Raw genomic sequence first — 20188 nt, forward strand, 5'->3', positions numbered from 1 at the left:
GGCGGGGACGGCGCTCCCGCTCGCTGGCCCCTCACCTTCCACACCTGCCCGCGAGGCCGAGCTCCGCGGCTTCTTTCGCTGGCTCCGGCCGCCAGCAACGCGCCGGGCGGGGGTCGCCCCCGAAGCCCAGAGGCGAAGGGCGCCCCGCACCAAGCAGGGGGAGGCTGCGCGGAGGCGGAGGGCACAGCTCAACCGGCAGCGGCGCCGCGCCGAGCGCGGACCCGCGAGCGGGGCGCGCGCCCACCGTCTCCGCGCCCGGCCCGGCCCCTCCCCCGCGGCCCGGTCCCGCACGGACGGAGGACGCGGCGCAGGGCGCCCTGTTACCTGCGGGAGGCCGGCGGGGGAGGCGGCCGAGGGTCTTGGCTCCGGTGCCCTCTTCGCCCCCTGTTGACACCAGCCACCCTCGCCTACCCTGTGAGGCTGTGGCCACTACACCCACAGATCTTCGGGGGGTATGCTCCCTCCGACACCATAGAGACGGGTCCGGAAACCGGACAGAACGCCAGCCTTCAGCCCTCCGACGCCACCACTGAGGCGAACGAACCCGGAACCGAGAGAGAGAGAGAGAGAGAGAGAGGCGGCACAGGTGACGCTCAGGCCGGCGCCATCTTGAGTGTGGGCGCCGGAGCCGGTCGGCACTTCGCGCCCTGCTCCCAGCGGCCTGGCTGGTTTGTGAAGATGTCTCCTCTCTTGGCGTTTGAGTTGAACTCGCGAGTTTGTCTTGATTGTAAGTTTTAGGCGTTTAGCCGCGCGGTTTTAATTTGACACCCGCCCGAATCCAAAATGGCCGCCGTGGCCTCCAACAAATAGTAAAGGGGCTGGTCGCAGAAAAGAAGTATGGAAATTGGCCTGGACTTTTAGGAGAGTGACGTCACTCACCCCCGCAGCCGCGATTGGTTGCGCCGCGTGGGCTGAAGTCGTGCGGAACTGCGGCTGAAGCTGGCGGAGGTGATGGTGGTTCAAGCTTAAACCTTTGAGTCGGGAAGTTTGAAGTTACGCTTAATTCAGCGTACATTGGGCTTAATCATGTTAATAGCACCTGTTAATGTTAATGGTTTCTACTTAATAGGATTCTGTGTGTGTTTCCCTGTTCTCATCTGTATGATCGCAGTAGTGGCAGCCATCACTACTGCTTAATACAACCTCACAGTTGACAGCTGACCTCAATAATTTGATCATCCAAAACTTGTAGTTTCTTTCTGGGAGCTGAAAGTTTCTGGTCGCTGAAAAGGTTTAAGATGGATAAGGACACCACAATTTCCTCCTGAGGTTAAAAGAAAGCAACTCGGCCTACTTTTGCTCCACATTCAGAAATGTATTAAACGCATGTTTATAGGGAGGTAGGCACATATAGTATTTAATCTGCCGGATAAACTTGACAATGGCTGAGCTGTCTATTCTGGGTCAGCACTGGCCTATAGAAACTGAATTCAAGCCACATATTAACTTCGCTAGAAGCCACCTTAAAAACTTTTCATCTTTTTAAAACTTTTTAATCTTTAAAGATTTAAGTCTTTAAAACTTTTAAATCTTTTACTAAAGAAAAAAAGATGAGGTGAAGTTAATTTTAATATATTTAAACACAGTATATCCGGAAGATTGTCTTTGAAATATGCATTCAATAGTAAAAAAAAAAAAAAATACTGTGTTACTGACATTTTTGTACTGTCTTCAAAATCTGCTATGTATATTTTACAATTTGGACTAACCATATTTTAATGCTCAGTAGTCACCTGTGGGTAGTGACCATCATTTTGGAGAATACAGCCCGAGGCTGTGTGACCACCACCTTGCACTAGAAAGTTGAGAGGCAGAAACGGGTTCACCTCCCTCCCTCCACCCTTTGGCTTCCTTGGGCAGCACATCACATTTCTGGGCCACCTGTGGATGATGCCACATAGTCACCATCTGGCAACCAGAGATCTTACAGACCAGTGGTAGAGCCAGCACCACTAGGGATGCAGCCTCAAATGGAATCTCCGAAGGCTGAGGACACCTTGAATTTTTAGACCCTGTTCACTCAGATGTGGAGAGCATTTTCTAAAATATTTTAAACAATTCACCCAGCTTGAATTCTTTTGAGAGCCCATTTCTACTAGTCATCATGATAATTAATAAGTTGTTACTTTTGCCAATAAATACTCACTTCTGACACTCATCATGATAATTAGCAAAGCATCCAGTGCCATCAGCGATCCAGTTGGCTAAAGTGTTTGTAGCTCCATCTCTGGAATGTAGCCTTTCTGGAATGATTCCAGCTAGCAACCCCTGGAGTGTAGATTCCTGATTACTAGAATGCTGCGTCTAGGCATAGCTTCAACCAATTAACCCACGCAGAATATTCCACTGTCAATGCGGAAATCATTTAAATCGCCAACAGACATCGTGACGCCCATGCTTTAAGGAATATTGGCATCGCTTTGGAAACTGTGAACACTATACAAATGTTGCAAATTTTTTTTTTTAATTTTTTTTTCAACGTTTATTTATTTTGGGGACAGAGAGAGACAGAGCATGAACGGGGGAGGGGCAGAGAGAGAGGGAGACACAGAATCGGAAACAGGCTCCAGGCTCTGAGCCATCAGCCCAGAGCCCGACGCGGGGCTCGAACTCACGGACTGCGAGATCGTGACCTGGCTGAAGTCGGACGCTCAACCGACTGCGCCACCCACGCGCCCCCCAAAATTTAAACTTCATGTTGTTACACACTAATATTTATTCCACAAATATTTAACATATACCTTTTCTGTGTCATGTACTATGCTGACCACTAAGAAGGAAGAAGACACAATCATTGCAAAAACGTGGGTTCAAGGGGCCCAAATAAAACTTTTTTTTTTCCCCTTTTTAAGTGATTGAGGGTGTGTGAGTAGCTTAATGCTAGAAAAGTTATCTTAGTTTTGCGAAGTTCCCTGCCCCGGCTTCAGTATGTAAGTTTCAAGCTACTGTTGTGTGAGGCTAGATAGGAACTAAATGACTCTACACTTCCCTGATTCCTCTAAGGCTTTCCTGACATTTGCTCCTTGTTTACTTACTCAGTACAGCAAATACTTTATTTTTTTCCAATGTTTATTTATTTATTTTTGAGAGACAGAGAGAGCACGCACAAGTGGGGTAGAGGCAGAGAGAGAGAGAGAGAGGGAGACACAGAATCTGAAGCAGGCTCCAAGACGCAGGGCTTGAACCCACAAACCATGAGATCATGACCTGAGCTGAAGTTGTATGCTCAACTTACTGAGCCACCCAGGCGCCCCCAGCAAATACTTTATAAATGGTCATGGTGTATCAACCTCTGCTGTAAAGACTGAGGAAACATCGGCAAACGATGTAAGATTAATTCCCTGTTCTCACAGGCCTCCCTCAAATTTTAGGGGTTTGACGGATAAGGGGAGAAATAGACACTAAGTGTATAAATGAACAAAGGTTAGTTTTCACAATGATAAGTTCTATTAAAAAACAAAACAAGGTGTTGAGGAGGAGGAATTCTACTCTGCTCTTCAAGATTCTTCCAGCTCTACTAAGGATTAAATTGACATGAAACAGATGAACAGGAGAAAATCAAACAAAAGTTTAGTAACATGAGTACTTCCTATACACATGGGAAAGACCCAGGAAAACTAAGTAACTCACCAAAATGGCCAAAGCCATCACCTTAAATCCCATCTCCAGCTAAAGACAGAAGGGTTTGTGGTGGGGGAGACATTTCTGGAAGGTTACCAGGAAAAGTCCAGTAAACAAGGACAAGGTTAGTAGGTAGATTTAAATCCATTTCTTCTCCATTGATAACAGTTTCTAGAGAGTTAGGGTCATCCCTCTTTTATGAATGGAGATTTCCCTTCTACATGTAAATATCTCTTACAAAAGGGTAATTTCTTTTTTTTTAAATTAAGTTTATTTTTGAGAGAGGGAGAGAGAATATGCAAGTGAGGGAGGGGTGGAGAGAGAGAGAGAGAGAGAGAGAGAGAGAGAGAGAGAGAATCCCAAGCAGGCTCTGCACTGTTAACATCAGAGCCCGATGTGGGGCTGGAATCCATGAACTGTGAGATCATGACCTGAGCCGAAATCAAGAGTCAGATGCTTAAAGGACTGAGCCACCCAGGTGCCCGCCCCCCTCCCCCTTTTTTTAAAGAATAGTTTTCCAGCCCCACCCTCCTTCCTATAAAAAAACCTTCCCTTTATACAGCTGCTCAGAGCTCCCCTCTGCTTGCTAGATGGTATTCTGACCCATTCCGGAATCGTTTAAGGAAGCCAGCTAGATCTCCAAATTTATTTGGTCGAATTTTGTTCTTAACAGAATGAATGGAAATATAGAAGGATATCTACTAGTCTGTTAATGGTCCCTGTATAGGGTTAGAGAGGGGATTACTTCTTTTGTAATATGTATCTGCATATTGCTTTATGTGTTACAGTGAGCATATGTTACTTCTATAATTTTGAATTTAATAAAGGACTGAGGAGCTGAAATGTAGACTTAGATTGGAAGCTCTTGCGGCCTTACATCTATAAAACTGGCCTCCACTGTGATTCTTCATTATGTGGTAACAATGTTGGGGGGGGGGGGAGCGGGCGTGCCATAGTAGCCGAGAAGCATTTGATAGGAAAGACGGAAGGATACAGCACGTGCACATTTCCTGATAAGGTACAGATGGCAATTGAGTTAATGTCACACACTTAAGCCGAGAAATAGCGATGCATGATTCTCTGCGATTTTCTCAGTTGTCTTCAAAGCTGCACTTCTAGCTCAGAATAAGTTAAACATTATTTGCTCAGTTTCCTTAAGAAAAAAAAAAAAGTCCCTGTTCTTGCCACTCCCCCGAGTCTTCCTGAGTGACTCCTGCTACCTCCCGAGTTACCCCCTGCTCCCTGCAAACACTCACCCTAGTCTGTGTTCTAAATCGAGGAAGAAGCATCGGGATGGAACAATGGAGTGCTCAGAGGACAAACGGAGTCCACAAAGGGTCTGTCCCATGGTCAGCAAACATGGTTTTAAAAAAAGTGAGCAAAGCTCTCCCAGAGATTTCAGAGCTCCTCCTGCAGGCTTCGGCCCCCACTTTAGGCACCAAAGTTCTTAAAAAATTATTTTCGCTTTTTCTCCCAACGTTTCTCTTCACTGATCCTCTTCATTCTTTCATTTACTTTTCCCCACCGTATGGGGTAAATAGATTCCAGTGAGACTGTCACCACACTGGTTTGGACAACCAAGCGGACAGGAAAGACACCTGTGTCACAAAAGTGCAAAGGATGGCACCACCACTGCTTCCTGTTCTTTTTTTTTTTTTTTTTAATGTTTATTTATTTATTTTGAGGGAGGGGGCGCAGACAGAGAGGGAGAGAGAGAATCCCAAGCAGGCTCCACCCGGCTGTGAGCGTAGAGCCTGATGTGGGGCTCGATCCCACAACTGTGAGCGCATGACCTGAGGTGAAATCAAGTGTGGGATGCTTAACCGACTGAGCCACACAGGAGCCCCCCCTGCTCTTTTGAGAAGAGGCAAGAGCGGAAGAAGGGCTCATCTGCCTTTCCCACCTTCAAGACACCGAGCAAGACCTGATGGAATCAGGTAGACGAGTGCTGAGATCAGAGTAACCCTACACAAAGTTTGTAAACAGGCATTTTAATAACAGAAAATCCGACCAAGGGAGAATGATTAGGTATTATATGAAAACATCACACGAAAGAGTTTGGGGAGAGAACAACTAAAACAGAGGGAGACGCCATCAGACAAACTCACAACAAAGGCAAGGCTGGGGAATAAGCTTGGTCAGGTTTCAGATGGGGGCTCAGTACCCCGGCACTCTTCTGCTCCCCATGGTGGTAACCACATTGCTTAGGTAGATGGGTGCACTTGGAACTTTACTGTGTCTTCGTTCTGAGTGCTGTATTGCTGCCTAAGGAGTGGCGACAGCGATGAATGGAAAAACAAGATGTGGTATATCCATACAATGGAACATCATTCTTGATATAAGAAGTATTGATACATGCTACAACACAGAGGGAGCCTGAGGACCTTCTGCTACACGAAAGAAGCCAGACGCAAAAAAGCCACATATTGTCTGATTCCATTTCTATGAAATGTCCAGGACAGGTAAATCCATAGAGACAGAAAGCAGACGAATGGTTGCCAGGGCCTGAGGGTAGAGGGGAAATGGGAATTGTCAAATGGTATGGCAATTTTGGGGGGGGGGTAATGAAAATGTCCTGGAATTAGATCATTGTGAAGGTTGCACAACCTTACGGGTATACTAAAAAACACTGAGAGAACAAGCATGAGCAGGGGAGGGGCAGAGAGAGAGAGAGAGAGAGAATCAGAGAATCCCAAGCACGCTCCGTGCTGTCAGTGCAGAGCCTGATGCGGGGCTCGAACTCACAAACCTGAGCCGAAATCCAGAGTGCGATGCCTAACTGACTGAGCCACCCAGGCGCCCCTGAACTGTACTTTTTTTCTTTTTTAAATATGGAAGCTTCAGGAATTTGTGTGTCATCCTTGTGTGCCGGGGCCAGGCTAATCTTCTCTGTATCGTTCCCATTTTAGTATATGTGCCGCCCAAGCGAGCACTGAATTGTGCATTTAAATGGTGACTTTTACATGAATTATTTCTCAATTAAAAAATAAAGCCCACGTAATGTGTGTGAGCAGGCACAGGTGTGCATGTGAAGGAGAATGGATATATTCATCAGGTCATTGTGCAACACTTGTAACAAAAGAGAACTCTACATTGATAGCAGGGACTTGTGTCATATTCTGTGTTATTGTAACTGAACTAACCTGAGTTCACAGCGCGGCAAGTCCCAGATAGAAACTACATCAGGAGGAGTTGCCGCACAAAGTAAATTTATCTGCAGCACATACAGAGATCACCGGGAAAGGTTTCCAAAGCCGTGATTCCTCCAGCAAGGGTGGATGGGTTAGAAGGAACCCTCTTTAGGGTTAGAACGAATATTCAGATAAGGAAGCCTTGTCCTGGGATGTAGGGGCGGGCCTAAGGCTGCGCATGCGCCTTAAGGAAACAGGCCTATGCATACTTTGTATATTATGTAAAGGAGGTTTGTGCTCCTTCTTGGGCGGAGATCTTAGTATTATAATGAGCTACAGGTAGTTGTCAGTCATTCTAGTGGTCGCTCTATCTGCGCAGGCGCCAGTCAGGGGTTTTGCTCACACCGGTCTGGGTGGTCCGGGCCTGCTGGAGGTCGCTATCGGTGGAGGGGCAGTTTCAGTTCCACTTGACCTGTATTAAGAGATAAGCTGGAAAGAAGAGCTGAAGGAAAAATGTGGGACGAAGGTCGGTGAGTACCGGCAGGTGGGCAGTGAAGGTCGGGTCTTGGGGTCTAGCTGGTGACCTTGTTGAAAATCAAGTGTCAGAAAAACGGAAAATTAATTGGCAAGTCATAAAGATGGCATTAGAAATGCTCCAAGTAGGTAGACTGAACTAATCTCAACGAGAAATGATTGACAAGCTCAGATTCCCTTTCCAAAGTGTCTCATCGCATTTCCAGAGTTTGCAGATACCTTGAGCTCCCCAAACTTGTGTGGGTCTCCTTTTCAAAATCACTGAATTAAAACAGATTCCTTCATACCCAGCACTGGAAGTAAATGAGCTCTGAAAGTTAAGCGAATTGACAAGCAACACTTCCTTAGCCAGCCCTCCTGGGATCTGGGCCTTGACGGGCAGCCCCACGTTCACCTGGCGCAAGCTCGGATATTCGTGCTCTGTGGGGTTTGACTTAACAGTCACACACTTGCCCAGTGCTCATTACACAGCCCACTTGAGACGTTGGTAAATTGCAGGTTAGGAGGAAAAAGCGGACTCATACGAGATACTTAGTCTGCTTTTAAGTAGCAGTTACCAACCTCCAGATTCCAGAATCATTTCCTTCAGTTCCCCAAACTGCCAACCTAGCAAGATTAGGAGGCTTAGAAGAGAAAAGGAGTAGAGGAGGTGATGTGCATGTTAAACATTTCTTCTCACAGTTAATAAACTGCAGAGTTTCTATATCGAGTGGTCGTGATGATCAAATACAAATATTTTTTAACTATTTATTTTTATTTTATTATTATTTTTTTACAGTGGAAGTCCTGTATATTGGACATCTGGCAAAGGAAATCTTTCTCAATGCTTTCAGAGATCATGATTTGTAGTAACTGATAATTTTGCTGAGAGATGAATTTAAATTATTCGCACTTCAGAGTGGTAGGTTCTCTAGTGGTCTTCATTTGGGTAATAACTCTTGTGAATTCATAATCTTTGTTATCTATGGAAAATACCTGTGGTGGTGATGGATGTGAAGAGAAAGTGAAGAGGCTTAAGGAAGTCCTAGTACTTGTGATTTGGAGGATTTCTATAGGCCTTTGGATGTATCCCTGATAGAAGCAACTGTCGCATCACAAAACATCACAAACTTAGTACATAAGACACTGCGTACTTTGCTCACAAATTTGTAGGGCTTTGGGCAGGGCATGGCAGGGCAGCTCATCTTGGCTCATGTGGCCTCAGCTGGGGTAGCTTGAGGGCTGGGATCACCTGAAGCTCATTCGCCTCTGCCGGTTGACTGATTGTCTGCTGGGACCTCAGCTGCAGCCACCTGCTGAAGCCCATACACGTGGCCTCTCCATGTGGCTTGGCCCTCTCACATCATGGCAGCTGGCTTCCAGAATGAGCATCCCAAGGGAAGGAGGCAGAATTGAAAGTATTTTTAGGACTTAGGCTTCACCTTTATGACTTCCGCTTAACTCTAGTGGTTGAAACAGTTTAAAAAAAAAAAAAGTCCATCCATGTTCAAGGGGAAGAGGCATAGACTCCATTACTAAATGGAGGAGTATCAATATCACTTTGTAAGATGAGTGTGTGAGATGGAATATATGGGGGCGGGCATCTTTTGAAAATACAACCTGCCGCATCAGCCCAAAACTACAAAAATTGAAACAACAGCGATTTATCATTTTTCACAGAGAGTCAACTTTCTGTGGTTGGCTGGGTGGTTCTTCTTCGGGTCTTGCTTGAATTCACAAGACTGCGTTTTGGTGAGAGGTCAGCCGAGGGAGTGTGCTCAGCCGAGACGGCAGGGCTTCTGTCTCCCAGTTTTTCACAGCATGTCAGTCTCAGGGAGTGATCCACAAGGGCAAAGGCAGAGGCCGTGGGTCTTCTTGAGGTCTAGGCCCTGGACTCCTACGTCGTTTCTGCCACATTTTGTTGGTCAAGGCAAGATACAGGGTGAGCCCAAATTTAAGATGTGATAAAACAGTCTACCTCATGATGAGAAGAGCCTGACGAATACCACGGCCATATTTTTCAGTCAATACACATTGCCTTCTGGCCCCAATGATTGACCTTCTGTTCCCATGCAAAATAGGCTCACCTCTTCCCCCCAAAGTCTCATATCATTGTGGCATTAGGCTCTGGCTTGTAGTGAAAGATACCATCGTAAAATCATATTCAAAATCATATTCAAGTGAGGCTTCTTGGGTGTGGTTTTCAGGGTCTCCTCTAGTATGGTTCCTCTTGATTCAGAGACTTGTGAACTGAAAGAAGTTATCTGCCACCTCCCCTGTCCACTCCCACCCAACACACAAAGGTGAGACAGGGACAGGATAATCACCAAGGATACTTGCATTCTGAAAGGGGTGCAATGGGAAGTTATTGTTCATTGCAGATCTGAAATCCTGCTAGGTACACCTGCAACTTACTCTGGGGTCACAGGATGTTCTTAGGGCCACTTAATGTCAAAAGTCTGAGCGTACTCTGTTTCTTGGAAGGCATTTTTTCTTTCTTTTCAGGATTCTTAAGGAAATTTCAGTTCATTTTCTCAAGAATTCTTCCAGAATATGTCAAGATAGATGTCACACCCATTTTTAAAAATGATTCATATGTTGTAGGGAAGAAATCCTTTTTAGCTCAGGGATGTTTTCTTCTATTCTTGGCTATTGTTCCTATACCGTTTTATTTATTTATTTTTAATGTTTGTTTATTTCTGAGAGAGAGAGAGAGAGAGACAGAGAGAGAGAAAGACTGAGCACGAGCAGGGAAGGGAGAGAGGAAGACATAGAATCTGAAGCAGCTTCCAGGCTCTGAGCTGTCAGCATAGAGCCTAATGCAGGGATCGAACCCACAGACTGTGAAATCATGACCTGAGCCGAAGTTGGACATTTGACCGACTGAGCCACCCAGGCACCCCGTTCCTATACTTTTTAAAAGGACTCTTTTATTGGAAAACCAACCAGGCAAACGTTGGTGCTCTGATTTTTACCTTCTATATTATTCATATTTAATCTATGTTCTTCTCCTCTGCTTTCTCAGAGAGCTTTTAGAATTTTTCTTTCATATTACTAATTTTTTTTCAGTATTAATTCTATCTTTAATGGCTCTCTATTTCTGGCAAGTCTTTATCCCAAACAGTAGGGAGGTTCTGCTGTACTCCAAAGAGAACATATGTTGAAGCCTAATGCATTATCACTCCAATTTAGTAGACTTTCAAGAACATGGCTAAAATGTATATGTGGGATTTTTGATATCTGAGGACATACCAGTGTTTTCTACATTCCCATTAAACTAGCAAAAACACAGAACTAGCATAGACACAAAAGAACCCAACAACTCACCTCACTGAAAACCTCAAGGTATCCTCAAAGACAGAATTTGGGAAGACTTGCCAATAATCAAGAACAGCTGGGTGGATTTAGACAAGACCCCTCCAGGAAATGTTTGGAAAAAAGTAGGAAGATCAGTTTATCTTTCTCTTATTCTCTGTTTCATGACTAAAGACTAGGAGGTTAGTCACAGCTAATCTTGTTACAAGAAACAAAGACTCTAAAAGCAGCCCTTCAACTGTGTTGAAGAAAAACCATTCTTTTCTGTGGGACCTTCTGACCATCTGGCTTAGGCCTATCCTGAAGATTCTTAGCATACCCCTCATGGCCTGGAGCAAGCCCTGGCACGCAAGGCCGAGTGACAGGCTTCTGACTGCCAGCTGTGATCAGAGCTGCAAGTGGTAATAGTACCAGGTTACTTTGTGTGATGTACCCCATCTGTCATTTCTGAAGCTTCTGTAAAGTCATGGCAAAATTTATAGCTTTCAGTTCTCTGCTGTGCAGAGTTAAGCACTAGGTGCTTATCCCGCCTATGGAAGGCAATAGGAAGGGGTAGAGAGTGTCCTCCTTCCCCAAGTCCCGACTGGACATGGTGGCTCTCCCATGTGGTAGGCATCATGAATCTTAGGATTCATGACCAACACAGATGCAGCCGTGGGGGGGTGGGGGGGCGGGACAGGAGAAGGAAACAGAACATGAGGAACCTATTCCTGGCCCTACGTGAGAAAGGACCTTCGGGAACTCTCAGAAAGAGCAAAAAACTCATGAGGAGAAATAATTTCCAGCTATACACCAAGGCCTAAAAGCCATGGCAATTTAGTCATTAAAGTAAATGTGACTTTAATCTGTAGTCAAAATTTAGTGAGGCCAGGATATTTGACTTACATATAAATGGTATTTCTAAAAGTGCCCAAGGCCAAAATCTTTTGTTGTCTGAAGTAAGAATTTTAGATATTCTTCCTTATTCCTTTAGTAAAATATTCCTTCATAAATAACGTAAAGGTAAACCAGCCCCTGCCTGAATGGAGAGTTCACGATCTCTAACTTTGTGAAGTTCCAGAACTAATGCAAAAATAGAGAGAGAGCGAGCACGTGCAGGTAAACCTCAGGGAGCACAGCCCTGGAAATGTTAGGAATCGTTGGTGACGCTCTTCCTAAATCAATTTACAATAGTATGAGGAAAGTTACACGTTAGAATGTTTGCTTTATCTTTCTATTAATGTCACTTATTATATTGCATGTTTTATACTTTGTAGGTATGAAAAATAATATTTAGTATTGAGGTTATTGCATTGGAAACATGGAGACAGGTCAGGTACTGACCAAATATATAAGCTTGGTCAAGTCTTTTGATGTCTCCTGGCCACAATTTTTTCAGCTGAAACAGCATGACAGGGTTTTGCATCAAAGACCCTTACCAGCTTTAATATTGTGTGGTTAAAATGGAAACTAAGACAAATAAATGTATGCTTTCAGAAAGATCAATTAGGTTGCTGAGTTCAAAGACACAAATCATATCTTAGATTCACATATTCCCTAGAAGCGTATATACTTCCTTATACATAGCAGGTAATTAAGAAAATCTGTTTATGATATTTAAAATTTTTATGTGTTTGGTTTCTCAAATACATAGATAGACTGGGTTATTTAAAAGGCCCTTTCCAGCTCTATTATTCTACTAAAAACATAAATCAAGCCAAATAAATTGTGTAGTAGATCAATGAGATTTTCAATTCAAGGACAGAAGTCTTATCTTTGATCTATAAATTCCCTTCAAAGCCTCATATAATTCCTTCCATAGCAGGCACTCAAGCAAATATCTCTAGATTATAGTTATTCATTTTGCTTTGTTTTTCAAGTAAATCTCCAACGCTGTAATATGAATCACTTTCAAACCTCATCATTAATTATAATGTCTATTTCTAACTACCTAAATCTTACAAAGACAAGTACACAAATGGGAAATGGGTGAGAAAAATATTCTATCCCTTAATTGTCCTCAATGAGACTTACAGCTTTTCCATACTTTAGATTCCATGAGTAACAACATTTAAAAGCCCAATACGAATCTAGGTTCATGTGCACTAACAGATGTCTCAGGTATTCTGCCTTAAAATCAGAAAGACAGGAATTCAAATCGCGAAGAGACTCCACGCATACATAACACAGCCTGTGGCACATGCTCCACTGTAGATTGAAAACTCATTGTTAACTTTGGGAAGCAACCCTGAAAAGGCAGATGGAATGGGAAAATGAGGTGACATTCTTTTTATAAACTTTAAAGTAGCACACATCACACAAAACACTTAAGAGTTTACGAGGGGGGAAAAAGGGCAGGGGAAAAGAAAATTCATACACACCCTATATAAGCATGAAACTCTTAATGATACACATTAAATAGAAACACATGACTTTTGCTAATTCATTTGTACTTTATCCTTCTTTTTAATAGAAATTAAATTAGTCACTTAATGTACATAATGTAGTGTTTGTTTTCCAGTCTAGTTGCTTTTCAGCATTTTCTTTTGCGTCTCTTTGAATAACATGGGCAATGTTATTCATCATCAAGATGTGGTTTGATGAGTGAACAAAGTCAAACATCAACTATACTTAACAGAGGACGGAGGGGTCAGAGTTAATTTGTAGCTAACAACATGGAAAAAATAAAAAGAAGCACAGACCCACAATAATATCAACATGCATTATTAGTCAAGATTCAAAGTTAGCCCAACCCACACAGATTTCTTCTAAGCTGAGAGTACAAATGGAAAGGGATGACTTTATCGAGTTCCATAGCCGTAGTAGTAAGGTTCATCAGGGCGGAATCCATAAGCTGTGGCAGGGCGTCCAAGAATGCCAACTGATTGGCCAAAGCCATCCATTCCAAGGCTGAAAAGAGAAAAAGGAATGATAAGTTATATTTTTCATCACACATCCACACAGGAGGCCGGGAACTTGACACCTCCAAGATTTTCTTCCTAGCAGCAAAAGTGATTAATGCAGCTATCATTAAGCATTTTTCTTCTTCATATATACATACATATATATGTGTGTGTGTGTGTGTATATGTATGTGTATATATACACACACACACCCACGTTATATATATAATATATATTTAATACTAATTTTACTGAATTAATATAGCCACAAAAATGTGCATAATAAATATTTCTAACAGTGTGTGTTAAAAATGTTGGAAACCTCTGTCATCAGGTAGTATTCAAGACAAAGAGGAGGACAGATCAGAAAAGTTTTCATAAATTACATTTATATATGGCTTTTATGCCAGAATATGAAAAGATTTTATGTGCTAGCAATTATCAGTATAGTACTGTTAGGGAACGACAATACTAAAACTTGTAAAATGAGTTTTGTTATCGATAATAAAATTTTTTTCATATAGGATTGTTAATAATCATGCATGCATTTTGAGTTTTAGCAGTAAAACTCTCACTCAGGGTCAAATCATACCATAAACCTATGACTAGAACAGGACAAGGAATTTTACAACATTTGAGTTAGATTTGATCTGCAAATCCTTCTCTGACTCCTCAAAAAAAAAAAGTCATACATTTCTTTTGAATTACAACAAGATAATTATAAATTTTGTCAGTTTATTCTATGGAAATAATAGAAGCCTAAAGATGACCTTCGGCGTTATAATGACATTTGATACCTGGACAAACTTTATTGCTTTAAAAATTATTCTTTCATCTATTAGTAAATTTAAAAGAAAATCTGTTCTCCAAGGCACTTTTTAAGGATCAGAGAATTATCCAACACTTAGCCAAATGACAAGGTACTTATCTGGCCAGGCAAAGATGGCAGCTAGAACATGCTCATGCACAGCTCATGCAGTGAATGCTTCTGAGCTTATTTGCAATCAAAGGAAAACAATTTAGAATATAGAAACATGAACTTTGAAAAAAATAACATATTTAAATGATTTAAGATTATCTGAGGCATATACTAGATGGAAACATACTTTATCAGTAAAATCTCAGTATGATTAAAAATGTACTCATGTAGGCACTACCTTCCTCTCAAAACTCAAAACGAGGTTAAGTTAAAACACAGTAGAAGTAACTATTAAAATATTAAAGGTTTTAAATGATTTGTGTATGCGTGTACACATATGTGCATGTGTATACTGAGATAGTAAATATAAAATACCTAACACATATAGGGCGTATTATTCATGTGAATCTACTGCTCAGGGAAATGGAATTTCTGAGATTTAAGTTTTAGGTCAGCATTTGTAGTGAGTGATCCTGAAGGAAACAAACTTTTTGGGCTTCTTCTAAATATGTGTCTATGATTCTCCCAAAAATTGGTTGCAATTTTTAAGTCTGAGTTTTATTTTGAAATGGCAAAATAGAAGTACATCCTTCCTACCTTGGCCTCCTGGGAAGAAAGATTAGTTTTATGATGAAGGGAAACACTGCTCTAGAGGTAGCTTTAAAGATGTTACAGAAATTAATGCAGTCCATGAACACAGATACACCTGCATCAGTTTAAAATTAGAGGAAAAGTCGGCCGTTGACATTTTTTTCTCCTGAAGCACTAAGGCTAACAAATACTCATGTATCCAGACAACTCTCAATTACGTAAAAGTTGACTGGATAGCTTATGCATTTCAACTCCTTCCTTTTTCATCTAATTATTACCTGCCTTCAGACACTGCTTATGTTTTTTAGCATCTCTTCCGAGGCCTAATAGCAGGAGACTTAGGTTAAGCTAGAGTTAATTTTATCTTTGTTTCTCAATCAATCTAGAGGCTTCCAAGGGCTTGGAAACAAGAGGCACAGAGTAGATCAGTAAAGAAAATACGCAAAGACACCTTAAAAACAGAACATCTCCCAGAGGAACTCGTAGCACTATTACTGTAATTCTATCGAAAAGAAGAGAAGCCTCAGAAGGGAGACTGTCGGCCATGTTGGCACAGAACAAGATGCTCCCCAGTGGCAATGTTGGTACCAACCCAAGCAATTCCTTGGGGTGACCTATAACACTATTGGGAATACCTGATTTTTGGCAGGCTTGTCCTCATTGAGGAAGGGACCTTAAAAAAGGTTCTGAGAGTGTGAGGTCATTATACATGCAAACTGCAAAACTGATTTCTATGATCAGTAGGCAAACTTCCGATCACTGTATTTCCATGTGGCTTGACAAGAGGGTAAAGAATACACTCAGACATTATCCAATCTGCCTGATGTAAATTGACAAATGGACATTCAGCTGTTTTTTTAAGGACATTCTCTGTCACACTGTTGGTAAGAATTTGCACTCCAAGTCAAGTTAAAGTAAGATCGAACCTTGAACACTGGCGAGTTTCAGTTTCTGAGCCTGCAAGTTTACTGTAATAAAGTTCTATTTATGCAGTCAACAGTTCACCCAGAGACATCTGTGTGTTCTGGCCAAATTGTTTGAACTTCCACAGATATCACTTGCAAAAAAATTTTAAGGAGAAAAATTAGAAACTCTATCAATGAGTTTTTCTGTAATGATCCATCACATATCACAGATGAACTTGCTGTTTAAAGAAAAGAATATCTGAAACATTATGACCAGTTTGAATGGTACTTTGACAGAAGTCCTAGGTCCTTTCGTATTATGAAAGATCAGCTCTATGTACACAAGATCTTTTAAATAAAATTCACTCTGAAACAGAATAGCTTGATTTTCTAATCTCTCGTTTGGTTCTAATATGGAGGGGACACTGGACTATTCAGGATGCTACAACCTGAAGCCAGATATTCTTCTGGGATATGTGGATACATGCTGTGCTTTCTCCCTTGGAATAAAGATGTAGCCTTGTTACTTTTGAATCTGGTTCAAAACCAGGAACACCTAATCATAAGTTTTCCTTGAAACAGGAACACATAGATTCTTTATGTAAGTTTGTCTAGAAGGAGATAGAAATGTGAATATAAAAGGGAAGTATGGCAGCAAAACTTGTGCTTTCCTGATCCACTAAGGACTCAGAGTACACAGTAACTTGCATGCCCTCACTAGGGACCCTGAGAACCCAGAGAAACTAAGCTGTGATACGGTGCACCTGCCCTTGCCCTGTATGACTGTTCTTCAGATGAGAGTTTGCACATTTGACTATTTATATTGGAATTTAATCTAACAGCTCACATGTGTTCCCATGTGTACATACTTTCTTCCAGGCATTCCTAACCTACATAAAAAGCCGTGTGTCCTCTAGATCAGAAAATGCCACTACTAGACCACTATTTTTTTTTTAATAGGACTGTGTAGTGTCATTTAACCATTATCCTTAATGTCTAGATATCATTTTTAGACCTTTAAATTAGAAAAATAACAAAATGCAATCTCTTCTTAAAAATATCTTATTTCTAGTTCAAAGAAAATGGTTACTGTGTGTTGTGAAAAGACAACTAGGAAAGGTAAGGGCCCCCCCAAATCCATCTGCTACTAAGTTTTCTGTCCCAAGAACAATGATTTGGAGGTACCTAGAAAGGAAAATGACAAACTCTTTGTAACTAAGAAATTACATTTAAAATTCAACAACAAATATAGAAATCACATCAGGATTTTATTTTTACATGAACATTTAGAAACCTAATTAGCATTCAGCAGGCAGGAGACGGAATTTTGCTGTAATATTTACAAGGCTTCAAACAAATTTTTAACAGCATTCATTATATTTCTAAACTTGCGATGATTCAGAGAGGGGGGAAAAAGGGAATTGAGGCATGACAAGTGGCCCTTCACATGCAGCACATCACAAGGGGACCGGCAGCCAGTAAAGAATCGTAAGCACTCTGGGGCTCTACTTAGACTTCTGTGCCAGGGTTGACGTTCCCGTAGGAAGGGAAGAAAATCACCTACCTCTAGCTGTTTGTGAGGCTTAATTAGTGCATATTTGTAAAGCACTTTGAAATCCTTGGATGGAAAGTGCTGCATAAGTGAAAAGTATTATTATTTTATTAAAATTCAATGAAAGCAACACACGTCTTGATCTTCTTTGAAATTCCCAAGTCAGCAAAATGAATGCAGAGCAAATGATGACAATATTAAAGGATGCTAATACAAATAAAAAATAAATTCAAGCCAAGTTCTCTTTTCACAGGTCACAGAATCTTTGGCTTGGAAATATTTTTAGAAATAAGCTAGACTGTGCTTCCATTCACCACATCCTTGACAGGGTCTATCGAATTCTTTGCAGAACATCTCCAGGAATGGGAGTACTCACAGGGCAGTTCTTCCATTGTGGGCCCGTCACACTGTTAGAAAGTTCTATATCTTGACCTGTAATCTGGTTGTATTAGTTCTAGAATTACCATTTGGAACCACAAAAGAAATCCAATTCTTCTTTAATATGGTTACTTCACAACTCTTGTTTACTCAATCCTCATGACATGGTTTCTCAAATCTTTACTATTTGATTTGCTCTCTAAATAACTTTTGAGGGCTGCTGGGGTGGCTCAATCGGTCAAGCGTCTGACTTGGGCTCAGGTCACGATCTTGCAGTTTGTGGGTTTGAGCCCTACATTGGGCTCTCTGCTGTCACCACAGAGTCTGCTTCAGATCCTCTGTCCCCCTCTCTCTCTGCCCCTCCCCCACTTGCACACATGCTCTATGAAAAATATTAAAAAATAAAATAATGATTTTTTTCAATGTTTATCTCAAAATGAAGCTGAAAATGATGTGATACTGTACTTATTATGTGGTCTGAAACCAGCACAGAATACAATGAGATCCTGTTTCTGACTCTCTAATAATGTAGGCTAAAAATGCACTGATCTTAAATTTTTTAAAGAGTCGTTACCACAAAATGGCTCACATTGAATGTATATGTGTGTGTATAGTTGTGCGTATGTACACACACAGACACACACATGAAATTTTCACACTGAATTTCATCTTTTTGGTTTGCGTCTTTTTTTTTTTTTTAAGGAATTCTATTCTCCCTAAGATAAAATCCTTTAGAGTAATATATTTATAAGTAGAGGGTGGTGATTCTTATTAACTACCTTTGTGATCCATGGGATAATATCGAAGGCTAGAATTCTTTTGGGATTGTCAAGTGAAAGGACTTAACATAGGCTAACTTTTTTCAGAGGAAGGATATTATAGAGCTGTGTGAAATGTGATCTGATAATAGTTTTCTAGAACAGTTCATTCTTTTTATCAAATATTCCAATATATTTATCATAGGATCAAAATCAGTATTTTTATCTTCCTAAGTAGATTATAAATTGATCAGAGTAATTTCAGCTTTACTATGATTTGTCATGAGAAATTTAGTAATACGTAATTGTGGTAGTGAAATGTAATAGTGATCCTTTGTATCCATCCATCCATCCATCCATCCATCCAAATAGTACATGAGTTCCTACAATGTGTTAAGTATAGTATTGACAGTCAGTGTTAAAAAAAAAAAAAAAAGATGTGGTACTGGGAAGGCAATAAGTAAGACATGATCCCTTGGCCATGCATTGGAGGCAACTAAACATGGAACAAAATTCTGATAATAATATGATGTTGTATTACCCGTAGTACATTTATAAATTGCTACAAAAGAATAGAAGAAGAACAAATATTTAGTATAAAGTTAGAGTATAATAGAGGTATGTACAAATTGTTCCAAAAGAACCTAGGGGACTAGGAAGTCTTCACAGAAAATATTTTTATTTTAATGCATCTGTCACTTCCTGACTATATCTATACCTATCTATGTATCTTTTTACTTTATTTCCTATGAGACTATAAGTACCATGAATAAAGGTAAAGACTGTCACTGTCTTATTCATTGCTATATCACTAGCATCTAGCACTGTATCTGACATGCAGTGGGCATTCAAAAAGTATTTTATTGTATGAATGGATGAATGTAAAAGGACAAATTGGATTTCACTTGTGGCAGCCTGAGCAAGAGAGAGAAGGCACTGAAGAACAGCCTCTGGTTTGTTATGGTTAAAGTCAGGGTTACGATGAAAGCAGAACCCAAGTGGCAGCAGATAAGGCTAGAAAGGGATGTTAAGACTAGATTTTGAAAGCTCTTCATATGCCATGCTAACTATATACTTTGGGAAATTCGTCTACGATTTTTTAAAAAGGGGAACAACTTACGTGTTTTAGAAAGAGAACTGTGGTAACTAATGGTGTTAGACAAAAACATGGGGAGCATTTAATAGAGAATATTACGGCTGTCCATATGTGAAACAGTGAGAGCCCATAGAGGCAGCAGCAGAAATAACGATAATCAAATATGCTACCTTTCATGATAAAAAAAAAATGGCATCACTGGGGTGCCTGGGTGGCTCAGTCTATTAAGTAGCTGACTTTGGCTCAGGTCATGATCTTGCTCACAGTCCGTGAGTTTGAGCCCTGCATGAGGCTCTGTGCTGACAGCTCCGAGCCTGGAGCCTGCTTCGGATTCTGTGTCTCCCTCTCTCTGCCCTTCCCCTGCTTGCACTCTGTCTCTCTCTCTCTCTCAAAAATAAATAAACATTTAAAAAAATGGTATCAATTTCTCTTTTGAAATGGGTTTTTCAGTTATACTTTTACCATTTAGGAACTGAGAATGAAAAGAAAGAATATCAAAACTGGCTGAAATTTTAGAGGTTATAGCT

At 41.2% G+C, this 20188-nt stretch overlaps 3 protein-coding genes, 1 long non-coding RNA gene and 1 other non-coding gene across 33 annotated transcripts in view; 1 reads left to right on the forward strand and 4 right to left on the reverse strand.

Moving 5' to 3' along the window:
* Nucleotides 1-829, reverse strand: part of SCYL3 (SCY1 like pseudokinase 3) — a 42152-nt gene extending 41323 nt beyond the window's left edge. For 9 of the 15 annotated variants that reach the window (XM_023247894.2, XM_023247895.2, XM_023247893.2 and 6 more), the window contains exon 1: nucleotides 325-827. The gene's annotated coding sequence lies outside the window, so the exon portion shown is untranslated. Of the gene's footprint in view, nucleotides 1-35; nucleotides 260-324 lie in introns of those variants that run through there. The other 6 variants (XM_045049130.1, XM_045049128.1, XM_045049124.1 and 3 more) reach the window with 3 other exon arrangements.
* The window catches only part of SELP (selectin P), a 1134746-nt gene that overhangs the window by 242530 nt on the left and 872028 nt on the right, over nucleotides 1-20188 (reverse strand). The gene's annotated exons all lie outside the window — the stretch shown is intronic.
* LOC111558492 lies at nucleotides 6446-6554 on the reverse strand. The gene has a single exon (XR_002739392.2). It is a non-coding gene; the product is annotated as a U6 spliceosomal RNA (small nuclear RNA).
* Nucleotides 6889-20188, forward strand: part of LOC109495562 — a 33485-nt gene continuing 20185 nt past the window's right edge. The window contains exon 1 of the long non-coding RNA XR_002739307.2: nucleotides 6889-7282. This is a non-coding gene — a long non-coding RNA (uncharacterized LOC109495562). The remainder of the gene's footprint in view (nucleotides 7283-20188) is intronic.
* KIFAP3 (kinesin associated protein 3) overlaps nucleotides 12993-20188 on the reverse strand; it is a 174705-nt gene continuing 167509 nt past the window's right edge. For 3 of the 4 annotated variants that reach the window (XM_019821595.3, XM_011290890.4, XM_045049122.1), the window contains one exon: nucleotides 12993-13469. In XM_019821595.3, the coding sequence (XP_019677154.1) occupies nucleotides 13361-13469 (109 nt within the window). In that variant the 3' untranslated portion in view covers nucleotides 12993-13360. Of the gene's footprint in view, nucleotides 13470-17441; nucleotides 17511-20188 lie in introns of all 4 variants that reach the window. The other variant, XM_045049120.1, reaches the window with a different exon arrangement.

This window comes from Felis catus, chromosome F1 (genome assembly GCF_018350175.1).
Source record: "Felis catus isolate Fca126 chromosome F1, F.catus_Fca126_mat1.0, whole genome shotgun sequence".
Classification (NCBI taxonomy): domain Eukaryota; kingdom Metazoa; phylum Chordata; class Mammalia; order Carnivora; family Felidae; genus Felis; species Felis catus.